General features: G+C 45.0%; 1 protein-coding gene across 2 annotated transcripts in view; it reads left to right on the top strand.

Moving 5' to 3' along the window:
• Window positions 1-22,502, top strand: part of kcnab1a (potassium voltage-gated channel subfamily A regulatory beta subunit 1a) — a 416,725-nt gene that overhangs the window by 155,802 nt on the left and 238,421 nt on the right. For both annotated transcript variants that reach the window (XM_072474409.1, XM_072474410.1), the window contains exon 2: window positions 19,311-19,354. In XM_072474409.1, coding sequence (XP_072330510.1) covers window positions 19,311-19,354 — 44 coding nt within the window. The remainder of the gene's footprint in view (window positions 1-19,310; window positions 19,355-22,502) is intronic.

Raw genomic sequence — 22,502 nt, forward strand, 5'->3', positions numbered from 1 at the left:
ACTCCGGGGTCCTGCTAGCCCCCTGCAAAACGGAGACTCACTCTGGAATTTCTCCAGGAAAGTCCAGAGTGATTTGCGCCCGTTTTCTCACCCCATTATCAGAGAATTCCACCCTATGTTTTTGAAAAAAATCCAGAATTTTGTTAAACATAGTAACTTGGTGAAATTTGATTCCTACAACTTATCACAAAGATAAGCATTTTAACCAGTCTCTAGATGGCACGATGTCACAGTGGTTAGCACTGCTGCCTCACAGCGCCAAGGACCCGAGTTTGATTCCAGCCTTGGCTGACTGTGTGGAGTTTTCACGTTCTCCCCGTACCTGCTTGAGTTTCCTCCAGGCGCTCGTTTATAGGGCAGGAGAGTGGGTCTCGGTAAAGTGCTCTTTTGGAGGGTCGGCGCAGACTCGAAGGGCCGAATGGCCTCCTTCTGCACTGTATGGATTCTAAGGCGAGTCCACCACCTGTGAGTAATCTGCATTTAAACAACTGAAAATTAGTTTTGTAAAACTATACAAAATTATTGCTGGTTACAATGGTATACAGTAAATTAGATACTATATTCAGTAACTTTCAAAACTGGTCTATTGGTACTCTTGCACTCAAAAGAACCAGCTTAATTTTAAGAGCCTCCTTGAAGTCTTGCAAACAAACACAATTTGCGGAAACTCCCACTGGTGGTGAATTTGCTCTAGGGCTTGACAAGTTTTGTAAGCAGTCCAGCTTCTAGTGCAATGGTTTTAAAACGAAAGTTTTGAAACAAAATCATGGAAACTTGATTTGTGCTGGATATAATTTGTGCTTCAAAATCTGCTATCCAGCATGGTTTGGCTGATTCTTGCTGAATTGCGCTCATGAAAACCGAATAGTCACCCATGATTAGGTGGAAGACTGTCACCCAGGATTTACATTACTGGTTACAATGAAGCACAGTTGGAGGTACACACCCGTGCACGTCCATTGCTTGAATACCTTGCTGAAATTATTTGTCAAGATTCAACATGATTAATAGTAACTTTCGAGGAAATTCAAAGTGGAACTTTACCCCAATATGGAGTTTTAAAAAATATAAGGGAATGAGCAGTTAATTCATAGCAGCCCTTCAGAATTATTTTTTATATGTCTATGGTTGATTTGTTCTTTCAAAGAACTCTTAAGGAAAACAGCACAAAAGTGAAATTCTTTCAGGTGGCATTAATCCAGTTCTGGTCTTTAGTTATTTTCACTTCACAAACTAACCCAATCTGTCAGATCAGTGAGTATTTTTCTATTCTTGACATCCCAAACAACTTGCAAAAGCTGACCACAGCTTCAGAAAGAGCTGACAACTCAAAAACATCTAAACAACTAGTTTATAACATATTTCACGTGTACTAGAGGGAGCTGTGCATGAAAGCTTGAAGAAGAAATCCAAAGGCTGAAGGTGCGTTTTCACAGAGTTCACAGTTCTGCTCCCTTACCTAACAGGAAGAAGGGACCGGGCCAGAAAAACCCAAAGGACCTACTTTATTTTTGTTATGACCAGGTGAGAATGGGTGAACTACCTCCCTTCTATTCAACCTCCTTGGGTGAGCACAACAAACGTTTTAAGGTTTTTTTCACCAGGAAATGCGTTTTCTGAATCCAAATGTATTTAACTATTTAAGCTGTGAGCAAAAAGGAGCCAATTAAGCAAGGTTTTCCTCAGTCAAAGAAAGAGCAAATTTCTTAATCATTAAACCTGAGGGAAATAAATAATAAAAACACATTAGAAATAAGGGAAGCCAGGATCCAATGGAAAAAAAGTTAATTGTGTACAGTTGAGTGTCGTCTGATTATCTTTGATGCATACATTTAAAACATTGCGGCCGATTTGGATTAACTGGTTTTGTGGATGCATCAAGATGCAGGAGATGTTGCAATTATTATGAGATCTTGGTTCGCTCATAGATTTCTCATAAAGTTGGCTTCTAACCTCGGCAATGCCCATTTGTTCCATAAGAAAGAGAGAGGGAGAGAGCCCAGCTTTCAGCCTGTTACCTCTGTTGAAAATCGTCTTTCCATCTCCATTGCAGGCTGCATCTTGGACTTGCAATACTTCACCCATTGTATATCTCCAAAGGGTTTTGCATGGGTCTGGCTGTGGCAGCCACTGTTTTAATATCCAGCACATTTTGCATTTTAATGCCTCGTCCTTAGGCAGTAACGAGTTTCGATTGGTCTCTGAGTAACAGGAAATCCCTCTGTCTTTTCATTACCCAGGGACTGATTTGTTTCATTTTCACCTTCACCCTGGAATATGGCCTTGCATTTTTAAGTCGTTTGCTGTGCCTCATTTCAAATTGCACAATTTCCAGTGAGTTGAAAGATGCAAAATAGTATTTTCAAAAATAATGGGACATAGCCTTGTGACAATTTTCATTCCTTTTTTTAAAATTTAGAGTACCCAATTTATTTTTACCAATTAAGGGGCAATTTAGCATGGCCAATCCACCTATCCTGCACATCTTTGGGTTGTGGGGGCGAAACCCACGCAAACACAGGGAGAATGTGCAAACTCCACACGGACCCAGAGCCGGGATTGAACCTGGGACCTCGGCGCAGTGAGACAGCAGTGCTAACCACTGTGCCATTGTGCTGCCCTCGCAATTTTCATTCCTTATGGGTCTAGGAGGAGCAGCAGAACAGTTCCTCCAGGCCCCATATAGAACCCTGTTCTGGGTTGCATTGTCCCCCACCATTCTCCACCCAGCCCCCTCAACTTGAGTTAAATGTAAGGCTTCGTATTTTTAATTAGTCAAAGCTGATCTGAATAATAACAAAACCCTTCCACCCACATTGTTACTCTATATTCACACTTTTTCACATAGAGAATGTAGTCCATCCAACTCACAATCCTGTCACAAAGAGACCCTGTTTTCTCTAAGCCCCTGATTCATACTGACAAATCACCATGTCAAACTCTGTCCACTTCCCACTCCCCCTCATTATTATATGTTTTATCTTTCCCTCTCTATTCCATTCCAGTTCCCCTTATCTTTGACTGTTTGCAATTTCCACTTTCACTGCCATCTATTTATCTTTCAATTACAGTACATTTCCAGCTTTTACCATGCACGTGTTCCTTGTTTATTGTCATTGATTTCTTCCATTAATATCAATCTATTTTCTCCTTACGATTGTTGCCAAATGGCTCCTCCTTGCTCAGTCCTCCTCATAAGTCCTGTTGCTAATGCATTACTTTAAGGCCTTTCAGAATCACTGCTAATGTCATTTGAAGGCATTGTGACCTCTAAACTGTAGTTGGTTATCGGAAGAGTTTCTCCCAAATTATGAAGAGGTTCTAATCCCTGTCATTAGTCCTGGAAGAATCATAGAATCCTTACAGTGCTGAAGGAGGCTATTTGGCCCATCGAGTCTGTATCGACCCGACCTAGGCACAATTCCCCATCCCATTACTGCAACCCCACCCTAAGGGGCAATTTAACATTGCCAATCCACCTAACCTGCACATCTTTGGACTGTGAGGGTCAAACCACCTAACCTGCACATCTTTGGGACTGTGGGAGGAAACCGGAGCACCCGGAGGAAACCAATGCAGACTCGGGGAGAACGTGCAGAGTCCACACAGACAGTCACCCAAGGTCGGAATCGAACCTGGGTCCCTGGTGCTGTAAAGCAGCAGTGCTAACCACTGTGCCACTTTACCTCACTGACAGAAGAAAGGGATCTAGTTTGGTGGGAAGAAGCTGGACTCAGCTAGGAGCAGGACTAGGGGAGGTTATTAGCAAATTCTGATGTGCTGACTAGATCCCTAAACATTTGACAGATAGATTGTCTGTTTTTATTGTTCCTGGTCAACATCATTTCACCACAGATTCTCAGATTTTGGACTGTTTCATATCATCCTTTTCCTCTTAATTATTTACAGCCAGGGTATGTCTCTTATCTGCTGTCCTGTGTAACACAAAGTGTACAGACGCAAATGCATTGGGGTGATTTTGAGGCTTCGCTCTCTGTCAGAAACACGGCGCAGGCTAAAAATCCAGAGAAAATCCAAAACGGCATTCTCTCTGGCGCGATCGGGATTTGGGGCTTTCACCGTGCACCCCCTCCACGCGTTTTAATACATTAGCATGTCATTAGAGGGCACTCTCTCCAGATCTTCCCTCCTCATGGAATATTCACCCGGGGCCGCCGTGACATCACCAGTGTTAATTACACCAAGGCTGGCCAGGCATGAGGCAGTTGAGAGGATCCCTCTGGGGGCGCAGAGGTAGGTACAGTCCCTGGGGGGGGGGGTAAAAGGCTATGCACAGGCAGTGCCCTGGCACTGTCCCGGGCACAGGTTGGCACTGTTAGGTCACACACAGTGCCAACCTGTATTAGGGGGCAATACCAGGGCAGGATCCTAGTGGGAGCCACATGAGGGGAGGGAGGCTGCATATGTGTGGTGGATAGGGGGAGGAGAGTGGACATTGAGGGGAGCGATCTGCCAGTGGGGGGGTGGGGGAACTCCGTGGCCACCAAGGCTGGGGGCTGTTTGGCTGCAGCGCTGGTGAGGGTGCCGTTTAAAGATGGTGCTCCAATTTGTTTAAAGCTGCTTCCCAGTGTTAAGACTCCCGCCTAGCCTAGCCTAACGGTGTTAACTGTGCCCACTGGCTTTTTTTTAGTTTCAGGTTCAGATTCCATGAGAAATCCCACCAATGGTTTCACTCTGTTTTTCTCGCCAGGAGTGACACTTTGCCATTTTTTGGTTAAAATCTGCCAATGGCGTTTGCTCCTCCCAATCTAAGAACATTATTTATTTCCCTTTTTGAACTCGTGATCCTTTCCTCCTGATTCTTTTTCCTGTCATCCAGTTGGACAATCTTTTTGTTTCTTTCCTAATGGATGTTTTTGCTCCTTCTCTGTCCTCTGTCAGCACTCTCCGTTCCCTGGCCACCGTCCCCTCGCCCAAACCATTACTAATCTATTGTCCTCTCTCGCCACTGTCCCAGGCATGAATCCACATTCAATAATCCTACAGTTACCCATTGTGCAGTCAAGGGACATGCCGGTGCCTCCTTCTCATATTTTCTATGCTCTATGTAATCTATTACTCACCATTACTATTACTCACTCACCAAACACTAACACCTAGAATTCTGCCAGTGGCTTGCTCAACAATACTCTGCTTGGCATTTCTCTCCAGAATATCCATTCACTCACAAAAAAGACTCTTAGCGATCCATCATCCTAAGGTGTTATCCTGGTTTTGATTGAACCTGGTTCATGGGTGATTTAAGTCCAATTATTGTGCTGCTACATGGTATGGAGTGAATGTTAACATTTGCTGATGATATAATAAAAAAGGGGACATAGCAAGTTTCAGAATTGTTAATGCAGTTCAGTGTTGATAAATGTGAAGTATAGAATCATAGAATCACCACAGTGCAGAAGGAGGCCATTTCGGCCAATCGAATCTGCACCGACCCTCAGAAAAAGCGCCCTGACCAGGTCCACTCCCCTGCCATATCCCTGCAACTCCCATCTAACCTTTGGACACACCAAGGGGCAGTTTTACCATGGCCAATCCACCTAACCTGCACTGGACTGTGCGAGTAAACCAGAGCACCCGGAGAAAACCCATGCAGACACTGCACAAACTCCACACAGTCACCCAAAGTCGGAATTGAACCCAGTTCTATGTGGCTGTGAGGCAGCAGTGGTAACCACTATGTCACCCCACAATAACATGGAGTTGAAATATAGGGTGCGATTTAATTAAATGGGAACAAAGTCCATAGTGAGTGCATTTAGCCGTGTGTATCCCGGCGCTCGCATTGCCAAGAAACACAATGCTATCAAATGGCAAAGGGGTTAGATGAGGCCACCCACCGGGGAACGCGCAGCCAAGGCCGGACATAGCCTCATTTCTGCACTGAGGAGCTCCGCTCACAGGACAAGCTCAGAGGGGGTTCCCAGACATCCCCGTAACGTCCCCCTCCCCAACACACATGCAGGGCACCCTCAGTCCAATCTCCAGCGTGTGAGAACTGCTGACCTGGTACCCTGGCAGTGCCTTTGCCACCTGGCAGTGCCACCTGGGCAGTGACAGGTGCTGGGCTGACAGTGCCAGGTGGCACCAACAGTGCCAGGGTGCCACCCTGCCAAAAAGGGCATGCACCTGTTCAGTAATTGCTACAATCAAACCGAGATCACCTGCATTAGTAATCCCACCACTCACAGTAAACCCTGATGATAGAAGCCATGGCAAGTTCAATGTTCATTATTTCCTCTTTCAAGTTAGTCCCGAACATCCATGAAGCAGATTAGATATTCGTGCAATTACTAGGTGAATACTTAACAGAGAGTTTTCTTTATACCTTGGTTCTAACGCAAGTTTCCAGCTACGCCTTCACTGAAATGAAATGAAAATCGCTTATTGTCACAAGTAGGCTTCAAATTAAGTTACTGTGAAAAGCCCCTAGTCGCCACATTCCGGCGCCTGTTCGGGGAGGCTGGTACGGGAATTGAAATGAATGAAATGAAAATCGCTTATTGTCACAAGTAGGCTTCAAATGAAGATACTGTGAAAAGCCCCTAGTCGCCACATTCCGGCGCCTGTTCGGGGAGGCTGTTACGGGAATCGAACCGTGCTGCTGGCCTGCCTCGGTCTGCTTTCAAAGCCAGCGATTTAGCCCTGTGCTAAACAGGGTAAATGTGGTTCAATCTTCATCCATCATGAGACATCAAACTGATGTCATAAACTGCAGTGCCAGAACTGTTAAGATTCTGTATGGGGTTATCCAAAATATCAACCACTTCATCTTTCCTAATTATCATCTTGAGAATGATGATAAATATTTCTGCAAGATCATAGATCCTCATTGGCCTGTTAATTCTTGTGGTTGTAATTTACCATTTTTCTGCTTTTAAGATACCCCATTGAACAAACAATTGGCTGTTAGTTTCCCAAAATTCCTCACGTTACTAAAGATGTCAGACTTAATATGGAATGATTTTTATAACTGTTTAAATATGGAATGATTTTTATAACTGTTTATAACTGACGCCTAGGATCATTTTTCTATTAAATGTGTGGATGACAGCAGTATATCTAAACAAGTTTAAACATGTCGATGAAAATATAAGATGTCTTTTGGAGACAGGGCACAAAAATGTACTAAATGTTTTTTCACACAAATCAATGTTATATGACTGCCGTTCAGTCAAAAATAACTGAATTATTTAAGTGCTAATATTTGGGTGTTACTTTGTCTGATCAAAAGTTGTCAAATAGATTAATATAAACTGTATAAGTAATAATAATTTCATGGGTTAAGATAGTGGGCGCGATGGATCAGCCTCGTCGCACCTGACTCGGTGACCCGACAAGGCCATTAAATCTCACGAGAGGCTTCTCTCGAGATTTGCGACACTCAAAATGCCTCATTCGCGCGAGGCATCACGATCTGGATCTTGCCCTCGATAACCAAGATCCAGATTTACATATTAACTGCTCACTTAAATATGTTGGTGCACGCTGCTCCCGAGGCCCAGGAACAACGCCCGCACCCGGGAGACTTCGCCATGGCGCCGTCTAGCACTTAAAGGTGGACCAGGCATAACTGTAACGGCACCTACGGGGTCTTTCAAGCCAATGAAAGCCCCCAAGTGGTTGAGCTCTGGGTAGAGTGGTACCCTAGCACTCCCTCTGCCACCCGGGCTTGGGCACCCTGACAGTGCCACCCTGCCGCTGGAAATGCCAAGATGCCCATGTACCAGGCTGCCTGTGCCAGGGATCGGGCTCAGGCGTGCCCTGACCTCATGAGGTGGAGTGAGGGGGGGTCTGGGGCGTGTCCATAGTCCGAGGAATGTGGGGGCTCGAGATCAGGGCAGCATTTAAATATGGTGCCCAATCTCTTGAGCTCGTCGGTGCAGGAAATGAGATAAGTGCGACCTTGGTGGGGCGTTCCTCTCTGAGGCCAAAAAAAACCAGAGTCCCGTTTAATAGCGGGGTCGGTTTCAGTGCTTCAGTTGCCAAGAAACACCTCGCTATACGTGCCCAAAATGAGACTCTGTTTTTTTGTCTGTTAAGTCCCACTCTGTATGTATTATTTAAACAGTAACATTTAAAACCTTAAAAAATATATTTTTGCTCATGATACTTTCACATCTCTGCGGCACCATACTGGTCCGAACATTCTTGCTCCCTCGCTTCAGGTAACATGCCTTAAGAGGGTCTTGGTGGACTTCATGTTAATCTTGCTCTCGAAGCATTGGATCATCTCCATTGGTGGTACATTCATTCAATTTATGAGGGTCTTTAAAAAGGTCATTCTTTGTCTCCCTCAATCTCATTTACCATTGATCTTTCCCACCAGCATCAGATTTTCTAAATCATGATTTCTTATAAGATGTCCAAAAAATTCCAACTGTCTCTCCCTGATCTTGGTCAGCAGGGCTCTCTTGATCTCTGATTTTGCCAAGAATTCTTCATTGCTAATGTAACTTGTCCAAGAAATCTTAGTAATGGTCTCAAAAACCACAACTCTGCAGCCTCAATTCTTCTCTGCATTGCTTCATTGATCTTCCACCACTCACCTCCCTGATCGTCATCTTTTTCAATTTTTGAAATGCATCCGTCGTCATTCCACCCCTTTAGGGGCTGGTTTAGCACAGTGGGCTAAATAGCTGGCTTGCAATGCAGAACAATGCCAGCAGCGCGGGTTCAATTCCCGTTCCAGCCTCCCCGAACAGGTGCTGGAGTGTGGCGACTAGGGGCTTTTCACAGTAACTTCATTGAAGCCTACTTGTGACAAAAGTGATTATTATTATTGTCCTATTTCTTGGTCGCATTTTCCGTCCAATGTTAATATACTTCCGAGGTGAGAAAACCTGTCTCTCTGTTTGATCTTTTCATTCTTCATTGTGATCTTAAATTTTGATATAAATTTCTCTTTGTACACTGAGGCATTTTGTTTTCTTACAATTTATGTTCAATCCTTTCTTCTAACTGTAACTCTCCAGTCTAGCCAAAATCTTTTGCAGTTTTTGGCACCTTTGGCATACCTTAAATTTTTAAGACTGCAGCTTCCAACAAATAATCCAGGAAAGTCTTCAATCTCTCAAAGAATATTTTCACCATATAAATAGAATAAAGGTGGGGAGAAAACAAACTCCTGTCTGACCCCTTTTAATCATCACAAAATCGCTTTGGCTCTTTTATACAGATAGTGTTTACTTCATTGCAACTCTCAGTTGTCATGTTTGCAAATTATATTAGAACAACCGTCAACAGTATATTTAAACCGTAAAACATTATTACTATTGCACAATGCCAAGTTATGATGCAATATGGTGAAATTAGCTAAACTACGATGGCTGAATATTAAGCAGTAACTGCTGCTCCTGACAACTTGAGTATCACATCGGATTTTGATGTTCATGAATGAGAGTCTCCTCTTGAAGAATGATTTGAATCACCTGATCATCATCCTATTTGCAATTCCGCCCTGTGGACACATTGCTGCTTGAAGTGCTAGGATTTGGGCAGGCATTTCATCATGTCCTGTTATATCCATCTATTTGATTGTCGGGGAGTGGTTTAAAAAGTGTGGCGAATATAATGGTTGGAATTGAATTCAGTCCAGTGGAGAAACTGTGGTCACAAGTGCATAGAGAGCAACTTGACAGAAACAGTTCTGTCTTGAAATGAACCGGAGAATAATAATCGCACAAATATGTCCCACGGAATTTGATTTAATTATGTTTGTACATTATAGAAACTCAATCCTGACACACAGATAACTCTGTGCCTGTTAAACAATTAGAGAATGGTTGATTGTGACAAGCCAACTATTGGGCTTTTTTCTAATTAAAATAATCTGATGATGCCAAAATCCTCTTAGATTTATCTAATTACTGTACATAAAATGTAGTTTGCACCTCAGCAATTTTCATAAAATATGGTTCTTAATTTCTGGAATTTATGAACATTTTTAATATGCTTTAAAGGTCTTCCTTCGTAAATACATTCATACACACTTAATGTGCATTATTTTTAACTCTTCTTTAGTAACATCATTTGCCTGCTTACACACCTCAGTGCTTATTTTGCTGCTATAACATTGGAAGAAATTATTTCTGTGGCATTCTGCTCATGTCCCTCATTTCCCTTTCCTGCCTGTTTTGCAAGTTTATGACAGCTCATGTATTCTCCCCAGTGATTTTTCCACACCACTTTCCAACATGCTCGAAAGAGTTTGTTTGCCTTAGTATTTCACTTTGCTAATCAATTCAGCATTTTCTGCATTCACAGGTCCTTTGTTTTTATTCATGTTGCATGCTCACTAGAATAATCTTATTCTCAGCTGAGGCTTTTTGGAGTCTGAGTATCTCAGTTGCATCGTTTTATTTCCTTGAAGTTGGTCATCTTAAAGTTATACACGTGAATAGTGTTTTCAGCCATTGTTTCTTCGAGGCCATGGCAAATATAATCATGGGTGACCATGGGTGGAATCTTCTCCTCTCGATGGCTGCGAGCTTGGAGGCAGGAAGGGCATGTAATTACATAAGAAGGTGGCATTCTGGAACCCCACCACCTTCCTGGCTCTCCTGGATTTAAGTTCTGGGAAGGAAGTCCTATAATCGGGCTTCAGGCTCCACTGCCTATTAAGCTCCTTAAGTGGTCAATCAATGACCACTTAAGGGTCTCATCCTGCCACTACTGCTGTGAGTGGGCATATCTCCATGTTGTGTGCATGACAGTTGTGCCCAGCTTCTTTCCTCCAGGGGAGTAGGGATCAAAGGCACTCTGTGGCTGATCAAGGGACTTGCCATGAGGAAGGAAGCACCCACTGAGGGGCACCCTTCTGCTCTTTCTGCTGTCCCCACCCCCCCCCCCCTCCCCTCCCCCTTCCTCTCCCCGCCCCCCCCTCCCCCTTCCTCTCCCCGCCCCTCCTCCCCCGCCTCTCCTCCCCCTTCACCATTGCTCGCCCCACCCCCTCCCCATTGCTCTCCTCATATCCCCCATTCCTGCAAGATCCACTCTCTCAAATTATTTAACTGTGATCTGGCTCTCGCTGCAATCATGGGACTCTGGCAGGTGTTTTTCCTGCAGCAGCCACAGCCTTCCCAGTGGCGCTGCTGGGCACAAGAGCTGCTGCCTCTGATTGGCCAGCAGCTCTTGGTAGATGGGACTTGTGCCCCCGGGGTCTTGATTCCAGGGGAGGGCCTACTAATGACCTTGGCACTGCCTGTTGGCTGGTGGTTTTGAGCCTTCATGAGGTAGCACAGGTCACTCGTTGGGTTGCCAGCTGACAGGTGAGACCCCGACACCTCAACAAAATTCCGCCGTATCATGTGTGAATGCTTTGTTGCTGTAGAACCCGATGCGAGAGACAACAGGAATGCATGGTAAGGTAGAAATGAGCAACTATTTATTACAGCATACACAAATAACAAACCAATAACTCCTCTCCCTGAAGGGCCATCCGACCTGACCACCTAGATCGGGTTTTTATACTGAGTAGTTAAGGGGAAAGCCCGCCCCCAATTACCAGGGAAATTCGTACTCAGGGGGGAATCGTATAGAGCACAGTCCTCAGCCCCTTAGTGTCCAAAAGGTTAGGTGGGGTTATGGGGATAGGGTGGAGGTGTGGGCTTAAGTAAGGTGCTCTTTTGAAGGGCTGGTCCAGACTCGATGGGTCGAATGGCCTCCGTGTGCACTGTAAATTCTATGATCTAGATTCACCATTTAGATTTTACGTAGTTACATTCCAGGATTAAACCATGGAGCCTGATTTGGAGTTGGCCAGTGTCTTTAATTGTACCTCAAGTGAGGCACTCTAGGATGCTTTCCTATATCATCAGCTCCAGAAATGCTAGTTGCGCTTTGTTGCTGCAAACTGCTTCACACAACCTCAGAAGCAGCAGTATAACTGCATTCCTGAGTAGCACATGACGGGAGTAAGTAACTTGAGGAGGGAACATTGTACATTGCTTTTTAAAAAAAATTTAGAGTACCCAATTATCTTTTTTCCAATTAAGGGGAAATTTAACGTGGCCAATCCACCTAACCTGCACATCTTTGGCTTATGGAGGTGAAACCCACGCAGACACGGGGAGAATGTGCAAACTCCACACAGACAGTGACCCAGGGCCGGGATTCGAACCTGAGTCCTCAGCGCTGTAGGTAACAATGCTAACCACTGTCCACGTTGATGTGTTAGGCAGGTTGGTTCGATGTGGACTGCACTCGATGCAGGGAAGTTAGAAACAGACGTCTAACACAGGAGAAGATCCAACACTGTTTTATTCAACTAGATGAACTGCTGTACATATTCAGCTGTGGGTCGACACTATACTGATCTGACTAGTGACCTTGTAGTAGCCTGACCAGACTTACTAGCTACCACATGGTGTTTGTGCTTTCTAGCTCGTGGACTCTGACTGTATCAGTAGCTGGATCCCGAGAGAGCGGGAAACCTAGTGCCCTCTGGCTTTATAGTGGTAGTGTCCTGTCTGGTGATTGGCTGTGCTGTGTTGTATGCTTCCTGGTCATCCTATGTGTCAATCACTGCCTGTCTGCATCTTATTATATACATGAGTGGATATTATGACACATGTGCCGCCCCTACCTTGTACATTACTAACGAACAGAGTTCACAACAGGTTTTCTCACCAAATATAAAATATGCTATTGATGTCGATCAGCTAATTTGATTCAAATTAACTTGTTTTTTATTTTGATAATTCAGCACGCTATTATTAAGACATCATTCTGATTGTCCCTGTATTATTTTCCTATAATTTTCAGAGCATGATGGTATTGAGAAATGTAGCAACTATGAAGGAATTTTTGATTATGCAGATAGGGCAATGCTTCGATTCATTATGCAGTAAATAACTGGTCCAGTGAAAAGATAAGTAATGTGTCTCTACATATGTGTTACTTATTCAGCAATGAAGTGTAATTGCAAATTCACAGGTTGTAGGTAGAGTGCTGCTGAGATTAACATGTTTTTAGGGAATATATCCCAGGAATTCAAGTTCAAGAGCTGAGCAGTACTGCACGGAGCATAGTTATCCCACCTGGGCCCTGATTGCACAAGTTTGCACTTTACTGCCCTGAACTGACGTCATGGTTTTTCAAGTACTATTTGCCTACTCTGCACTTCACTAGATCCCAGAATAGAAACACTAGGTCACTTTTGCTACCACTGTGTGTGCAGTAATCCTGCAGAGCTGAATGACCCTATCTCTGCATTAGAGTTTACCCAATTTCTCCACCGGTGACCATTGATTTAAGGGAGGTTCTACAACAAAAGGGTGTGATCCACTTTGCCGGTTTACCGGTAAAGTGATGAAGATGAAAATTATTCTCACTATTTAATGTTGCTTGTGCTGAATAACATAATAAGAACATTCATTCTTAACTATTCTAACAATATTCAACTCTAATATTTTGTATTGTAATAAAGATTACCCATTACATTGCATGTTTTCATTCTACAGCTTTTTGAAGGTTACTTTTTGCTATCTTAATTTGAATTGTATTGTATTGTTGAATGCCAATTGCTAAGTTTTGTTTCCCCCCACATTATTCCCCAGCCTCTCATTAAATCTTCTATTTGACGTTCTGACATGACTCTTTCCAATTTGTGAAATTATTTTCCTGATTGCTAACAGCTCCAGTTATTTAAGTTAGCTGACTAGGGTCCAATCTTTTAATAGAAATATCTTCTGTAATAACTATTGCTCAATTAAAAGCTTGATTCAGTTGTATGCAGCTAAAGGTTTCATTGTTTAGGACACAGAAGAACAAAATCCCTTCAGTCCCAGAACATAGGACAGAATATTACAGCTCCCTGCCAGCTAGTTTGCAGGCAGCAGGGAGCTCAAATTCCCAGGGTTACCTTTTTTTTTCTTTATTCGTTTATGGGATGTGGGCATCCCTGAGGGTATTTAAGAGTCAACCAGATTACTGTGGGTCTGGAGTCACATGTAGGACAGATCATGTAAGGATGCCGGTTTTATTTCCCTAAAGGACAGTAATGAACCAGATGGGTTTTCACAACAATCAACAACGGTTTCATGGTCATTATTATAATTTTAAGTCCAGATTTTTTTATTGAATTCAAATTTCACCATCTGCCCTGGTGGGATTCGAACCCATGTCCCCAGAGCACTGGTCACTGGATTACTAGTCCAGCGACAATACCACTACCCATTGCCTACCATTGTCTTCCCGCCAGCCCCTTTACCAAACTGTCCACAGGAAAGGATGGGGTTGGTTGAGGCCTTGAGCAGCCTGCCTGCCCTCTCCCAAATTGTGGCCATTAAGTGGTGAATTATTGGCCATTTAAAGCCACCTTGTGCCTGGCCTCAATTTTTCGGTCAATGGGAAGTGCTTAGGGAGTAAGTCCGGCAAATCACTCTGCTTGGGTCTTGGATGGAAACAGTGGTGGCGTCTCCAATTCTCAAACATAGAAAATCAAGAGTAGGCCGTTTGACCCTGCTCCGTCATTCATTACGATCATGACTGATCATCCAACTTAGTAACATGTTCCCACTTTCCCACATATCCTCTGCTCCCTTGAGTCTCAAATTATATCTGACTCATTCTTGAAAACATACAATGCTTTGGCCTCAACTTCTCTCTGTGGAAGCAAATTCCACAGTTTCCCAATTCTCAGGGTGAAGAAATCTCTCCTCATCTCTTTTGAGATCAGCCACAACCTCCCCAACCAGGGCCAATTTCTTGCACTCGACCTCTTTCCCCACCACACCTCAGCTTCCCCTCCCATTCCCATGATGCGACACCTACATTTCCGTCCAACTTGGGCTTTGAGACTTAGGCCTGAAATTTCAGGATGGAAGGGGCTTGGCTGAAGAGTTGGCGGGGAACACATGCTGACTCCTGGCCGACTCCAGCAGACCCATTGCCATTTCATGTTCTAACGAGCATTAATTGGCAAAGGTGGTAGTTCTGCTCATCAGCTGGAGGAAATCATGCCCTGGAGAGCTGTCGGCCAATCAGATTGACCGGCGGCTCTCCAGTCCTTCCAGGACTAGTGGCAGGGTTCCCATGGCATGGTATGTAGGTAAGGTCTGGGGGTTCGAGGTGGTGTGATCGGGGTCTCAGCGGATAGGTTCGGGGATGGAAGATCCGGAGGTCACAGGGCCTTGAGGAGTGGGCACCCCCAGTCAGAAAGGGGCCTCTGATGCAGGTGTTCTCCAGCCCTCTCACCCGAGATTGAACTCTTCTTGTTTTCGGGTTTACCCACTGATCTGTCATCTGCCTGCCAGCCTAAAAATTGAGGCTGGGTGGGAAAAGGCCCTTAAGTGGTACTTAGTGGCCTTAATGGGGGCAAGAGCAGGCTTCCCATCTGAGGCCCTGCATCCCCCCTCCCCTCCCCTGCATTGCTGGGACCAGTCGAATTGGCTGGCAGCTCTCTGAGGCAGGTCTTCCTCTTAAGCAAGGGGCGTAAATCCCACTTCCAGCCATTCCTTAAATAGGTGCGGGGTGGTAGGCATCGACGGGGATGTGTTTCTATAAAATGCTGCCCATGGTCCCGGGGTGTGAGAGTTCTTAAAACCAAGCAAGTACAATTTACATGGACTTCAGTTAATTCTCATAAGGCTGTGAAAATGCATTATGTAGAGGCTCGCACATGAGTTATTTTGTCATTAGCCCAAATTTCCTTGAGTTATTGATGAGGTACATTGTGTTAACATGCTTTTTAAATTCTAGAGTCAAAGAATCTAATCCATTTTTATATATAATTCACAGACATATAATTTACAGATAAATATGAATGTAAAATATATAGCAATCTTACAATTTCCATCACAGTGGCATCATATATTATCTAAAAGGATGTTCTAGTTGATGGTCTGTAGCTGCACAGAACTGGAGATACTGCCACCCTGAAATAGATGGCACAGATTGGAGCCTAGTTTCTGACTATGCCGAATATGTTCAGAGGTAAGTATTTGGCAATTACAGATGCACTTAGTATGACTTCTACTATCTGGGCTGCTTCTAGATCCAGTTAATACTGTTTGTTAGGGGAACTATCCAACCAGATCAGTTGTGTTCAATGCAAGAGACCAGACACAAACAGGATTATTTTTTCACCGGTTTATTCAGGCATGTTGGAGAGCTATATCCACAAAATGGCATACGGATTCCCTGAGTGATACATTGCAACAGTTGTGATACCTTTGGTTATCTTACAAGTAATTTGCATATACTAATCACAAGTATACATTTGTTTTGAAGTAATTGATATCCAAATAAAGCTAATAGTTTGGATAACTTCATTTATGTCAGGTGAACATAGTGGACCAGTTCAGCCTCTAAATGTCTGTCTAATTATAATATTCAGTTACTAATGAACCACGCCTACATAGTTGTACCATCCAAACTTCCACACCTGCGGACCTGGGCTGTTATGACTACCTTCATACCTGTTAAGACAAAGGGTGGTGGTTGATGGGAAATGTTCAGACTGGAGTCCAGTTACTAGTGGTGTACCACAAGGATCTGTTTTGGGGCCACTGCTGTTTGTCATTTTTATAAATGACCTGGAGGAGGGCGTAGAAGGATGGGTGAGTAAAGTTTCAGTTGACACTAAAGTCGGTGGAGTTGTGGACAGTGCAGAAGGATGTTACAAGTTATAGAGGGACATAGATAAGCTGCAGCGCTGGGCTGAGAGGTGGCAAATGGAGTTTAATGCAGAAAAGTGTGAGGTGATTCATTTTGGAAGGAATAACAGGAAGACAGAGTACTGGGCTAATGGTAAGGTTCTTGGTAGTGTGGATGAGCAGAGAGATCTCGGTGTCCATGTACATAGATACCTGAAGGTTGCCACCCAGGTTGAGAGGGTTGTTAAGAAGGCGTACGGTGTTAGATTTATTGGTAGAGGGATTGAGTTTTGGAGTCATGAGGTCATGTTGCAGCTGTACAAAACTCTGGTGCGGCCGCATTTGGAGTATTGCGTGCAATTCTGGTCGCCGCATTATAGGAAGGAAGTGGAAGCATTGGAAAGGGTGCAGGGGAGATTTACCAGAATGTTGCCTGGTATGGAGGGAAGATCTTATGAGGAAAGGCTGAGGGACTTGAGGCTGTTTTCGTTAGAGAGAAGAAGGTTAAGAGGTGACTTAATTGAGGCATACAAGATGATCAGAGGATTGGATAGGGTAGACAGTGAGAGCCTTTTTCCTCGGATGGTGATGTCTAGCACGAGGGGACATAGCTTTAAATTGAGGGGAGATAGATATAAGACAGATGTCAGATGTAGGTTCTTTACTCAGAGAGTAGTAAGGGTGTGGAATGCCCTGCCTGCAACAGTAGTGGACTCGCCAACACTAAGGACATTCAAATGGTCATTGGATAGACATATGGACAATAAGGGAATAGTGTAGATGGGCTTTAGAGTGGTTTCACTGGTCGGCACAACATCGAGGGCCGAAGGGCCTGTACTGCGCTGTAATGTTCTATGTTCTTGGAGCTTATCAAAGTTCCCATTCTCTTGTCCCTTATTCATTTGGTTTGTGAAGCCCATCTGCTGTAAGTGTGGAAACTCCACAGAAACAACAGCCGCAATCTACCCAAATGGGGATAGAGCCCCATATCGCAGGCAATTAACTGGCTGATTCCTGGCGCTCAGAGCCCCCCCAAAACAACCCCAATCCCCCCTGCCAAGCCCCAACTCACTAAAAGAGGGTTCCTGGGCTCCCCAGCCCAATCACCGCTGCGCAAAAAATTCCAGCATGGCACCTTGGCTGTGTCAACCTGGCAGTACCACAGTGCCAGGCTGGCACCCATGAGACACTGCCAATGTGGCACTGTCAGGGTGTTAGGCTGGCAGTGCCAGGGTGCCCAGGTGGCACTAGTAGTGCCAGGGTGCCACTCTGCCCAGAGGGCATGCACCTGGGGGCCTGCAATCGCTTGGGAGACCTCCATGAGTGCCATTCCATCTGGTTCCCATTTGTGGGGACCAGCACTTAACGGCCCTTGCCCGAGATCTCAAGGTCGAGGGTGTTAGATCCGATGCTTTGGGTACATTTCGGGAACGCATATTAGCTGTCTCTCTCTAATACGCAGATTTGCCAGAAAGTGATCCTGCCCACAATGGGCAGGATTCACATCGTGATGTCGCCGAGATCACGGTAGATCTCGCGAGGCGTGGCGAGCTGGGTAGATCCGGAAGTCGGATCTTCCGGCTTCTACCGGTCACGTTGGGCTGCTCTACTTTTCTGGCGCAACGCAACCAGTTGATCCCACCCAACTTCACAGCAATTCCCCTTGGGAATTCTGCTATACTTCATCCTCTGGGAAATTCTACTGCATTCAATGAGTTTAACCCCTTCAATGTTTTTGATGAATCAAGGGTCTCCTCACTTTTTTGGCTGTAAGGGCTCACACATGATATCACTTCAGACAGTCTCAATTTCTAATGGGTGAGAACTTACAGCACAAATTGGCTGCTTAATTGGCAATCATAGTGAGAGAAACAAGAGGATCCAATGTGGGAAAAGGGGGGGAAATTCCAGTGCTGTAGTCCAAGTCTCTTTTGAGGTTTTGGTTTGGTCTCGGGCAAAGGAAACTTTATAGTGTAAATAAATGCTTCATCGTGTACCCAGCATTAGCACTCGTTTCCTTCATAAGACGAGCCTTTAATTACTTTGTCATTGTCTTTCAGTTGTATTTCTCTGTTTTTGCTGCATAACCACATTCATATGCCCCCTTTATGAAAATTGGTTGATTGTTAATGCTGTTACATTAATACTACAATACTGATCTCTTGTGGGCTTTGTGTACCTTAGACTTTTGCTAGGACACTGCAGTTCATTATTAATGAAAGCCCTGACGTAATCTTCTCTGGTGACCATGATGTGGAGATGCCGGCGTTGGACTGGGGTGAGCACTGTAAGAAGTCTTACAACACCAGGTTAAAGTCCAACGGGTTTGTTTCAAATCACTAGCTTTCGGAGCACTGCTCCTTCCTCAGGTGAATGTTCCCATTCACCTGAGGAAGGAGCAGTGCTCCGAAAGCTAGTGATTTGAAACAAACCCATTGGACTTTAACCTGGTGTTGTAAGACTTCTTACTGTAATCTTCTCTGGTCATGATGCTGAAAGCTCACTGTAACTTCTTCACCTCTTCCCCAAATAAAATTGAATTGAAATCTGTTCTGTTCCATTTAAAAATGTTCAAACGATGAACAAAACTTGTGTTTTCCTTTGCTTTCTTTTCAGGCAATTTTCCTAACTATTACTTTTTTAAATTTAAATTTAAATTAAATTAAATTAAATGTCTTTGTTCTTTGTTCAAAGGAACCTGGGAAAATCTGGACTTCGAGTATCTTGTTTAGGACTTGGTAAGTAATGATATTTAACATTATTTTGATTTAAAATGTTGAACATTGACGAGGCATTTTGTAAGGCAGAACTGCTGGCTCGTGTGAGTATGAGCCAGAGAATGTGATGAAAGTATTTTCTTCAACCTGCGGACTGGTCTCGTGAAGTTTAGCACCAGCAATAGAACCTCTCAAAATTACTCCTTATATGTCTTCTTCTTAACCATTTCACAAGTAAATCCGAAATATATAAACGTAAACTTTGAGTTTGTTGCTGTTATATGTCTATCTTTTGTAAAGTGAATTTAGGTGCACATTGATTTGAAAAGTGATAACAGTATATCGGCAATGGGTCTGCAGCTGAGTGCCAGAAGCAAGCTGTATGAAGACTGATGTTGAAGATCTGATGCAAACCTCAAATTTGCTTGGCTGCAGTCGAACAGTGCAGTCCAATATGTTAACCACCAGCCACATGGAGCTAACTGACTAATTCTTTTTTAAAAATATATTTTGTTCCAAACACATACAAACAATCAACAACCAAATACCGTCAAGTTTCAGTTTGTCAGGCAGCACGGTGGCGCAGTGGCTCACGGCGCCGAGGTCCCAGGTTCAATCCCGGCTCTGGGTCACCGTGCGTGTGGAGTTTGCACATTCTCCCCGTGTTTGCGCAGGTTTCGCCCCCAAAACCCAAAAATCTGCAGGCTAGGTAGATTGGCCACGCTAAATTGCCGCTTAATTGGAAAAAATGAATTGGCTGCTCTAAATTTATCAAAGAAAAAGTTTCAGTTTGTCACTATCCACCCTCCAGAAGTACACTTTCGAGAGGAATATTGGAAAGGACTGCGAAACAAATAAAAACCTCAGCAATATGTTCATTTTTATGGTCCGTACCTTTCCCGCCAAGGAAAGTGGCAAGGCATCTTCAAATCCCCTTCTACCCCCTCTACTAAACTGGCCAAGTTCCACTTATGCATTGTGGCCCAGTAATGGGCCACCTGAATACCCAAACTTTACCCACCTCAATATCAAAACTTTATCTTGGCCACCTTAAATGGCAAGGCACCCAAATTCGCACTTTTCTCCTGGGCATGCACCAGAAATATCTCACTTTTTGCCACATTCAGTTTGTACCCAGAAAAGGCACCAAACCTCCCAGTAGGTCCATTATTTCCCCAATTCACTCCAGTGGGTTCGCAACAAATCATCGGGGTACAGTGATACCCTATGCCCCCTACCTCTCCTTTCAATGCCCTTTCACTCTCTTGACACTCAAAGCACAATAGCTAAAGGCTCATTGGCCAACGCAAACAACAGAGGGAATTCCTGTCTTGTGCCCCTATGCAGCCTAAAGTATTCTGAATTCATCGTATTCGTCCCTACACTTACCGTCAGTGCGGCATACAGCAACCGCACCCATGAAATGAACGTTGGCCCAAACCAAAACCACCCCACCTGGTCAAAAGCCTTCTCCGTGTCCATTGATATGATGCCTTCCGGTGCGTTGCTCCTTGGCAGAGTCATTACCACATTCAACAGCCTCCCGATGTTGCTTGACAACTTCCGGCCCTTAACAAATCCCGTCTGATCCTCGAAGACCACCTCTGGCACACACTCCTCCAGCCTCGCCTTCACCTTAACCAGCAACTTCACATCAGTATTCAGCAGGGAGATAGGCCTATAAGACCCACACTCTGTGGGGTCCTTATCCTTCTTTGGGATCAAAGTAACCAATGCTTGCGCAAGCATGGCCGGCAAACCCCCCCCGGCCCCCCATCACCCCCCCGCCCCCCCCCCCCCATTCCCCCCTCGGCCCCCCCCCCACCCCCCATACCAACGAATCATGATGCCTCCCTAGGAGATGGGGCGCCAGTTCTACCGAAAACTGTTTGTGACATTCTGCCGGAAAGCCACCCGGCCCCGGTGCCTCCCTGACTGCATGAACCCAACACGCTCCATTATCTCCTACAACCGCAATGTCATCTCTAATCTTTGCCCCTTGTCTTTTTCAATCTCCGGAACACCAACCGAGATAGAGAATGTCTCCGCGTCTTCCGCCCGGGGCTCAGATTAATACTGCCCCCGATAGAAGGCCTTGAATGTATCTAATTTTTTACGGCATCGCCACCAACCCTCCTCCCTCTCCTGCATAATCTCCCATGTAACCGCCTGCCGTTTCAGCTGTTGGGCTAGCAGCCAACTAACCTTCTCCCCAAAGTCATAAAGCACCCCCTTAAGCGATGAAGCTGACACTCCACCTTGCTTGTTGTCAAACTCCTCCTGCAGTTTCTTCCGTTGTGCCAACAGCTCCCTGGTCGGGGCCACCGAGTACCGTCGATCCACTTCTACAATGGCATAAACCAACCTCTGTCTCTCCCTCTCAGCTTTGTCCCTGAAAGCCTTGTAAGATATAACCTCCGCCCAGACCACCGCTTTTAATGCCTCCCAAAATGTGGGGTGGCGCGATGGCACAATGGTTAGCACTGCTGCCTCACAGTTCCAGGGACCCGAGTTCAATTCCGGCTCGGGTTACTGACTGTGTGGAGTTTGCACTTTCTCCCCATGTCTGCGTGGGTTTCCTCCAGGTGCTCCGGTTTCCTTCCACAGTCCAAAGATGTGCAGGTTAGGTGGATTGGCCATGCTAAATTGCCCAAAAGGTTAGGTGGGGATACTGGGTCACGGGGATAAGGTGGAGGCGTGGGCCTAAGTAGGGAGTTCTTTCCAAGGGCCGGTGCAGACCCGATGGGCCGAATGGCCTCCTTCTGCAGTGTTGTTTATATGAGAAACCTCTCTGTTCTGATTAAGCTCCACAGTCCTTTATCACCAAGGCCACCTACTCATGGCATTTTCTATCTGCCAGGAGCACTGAATCAAACCTCCACCCAGGTTTCTGAACTCGGCCTTTCTTAGCCGAGCCCGGTCCTTCAACGGTGGATGTGTCTCTTGAAGGAGGACCACATGCGCCCTCAAACTATTTAAGTGCACAAACACGGGGGACCGTTTAACCGGACCATTCAGCCCCCGCATGTTCCACGTCGCTGTCCTCATTGGAGGTGTCTGAATCCCCTCTCTTTAAGGTCCACAATCCCTGCCTTACTCCGATCATCCCCTGCCACCAATCTCCCCTCTAATCTGGACCCACCCAAAATGGCCACCATCTTCTCCAGAA

The sequence above is a fragment of the Scyliorhinus torazame genome, chromosome 14 (assembly GCF_047496885.1).
Source record: "Scyliorhinus torazame isolate Kashiwa2021f chromosome 14, sScyTor2.1, whole genome shotgun sequence".
In the NCBI taxonomy this organism is placed as follows: domain Eukaryota; kingdom Metazoa; phylum Chordata; class Chondrichthyes; order Carcharhiniformes; family Scyliorhinidae; genus Scyliorhinus; species Scyliorhinus torazame.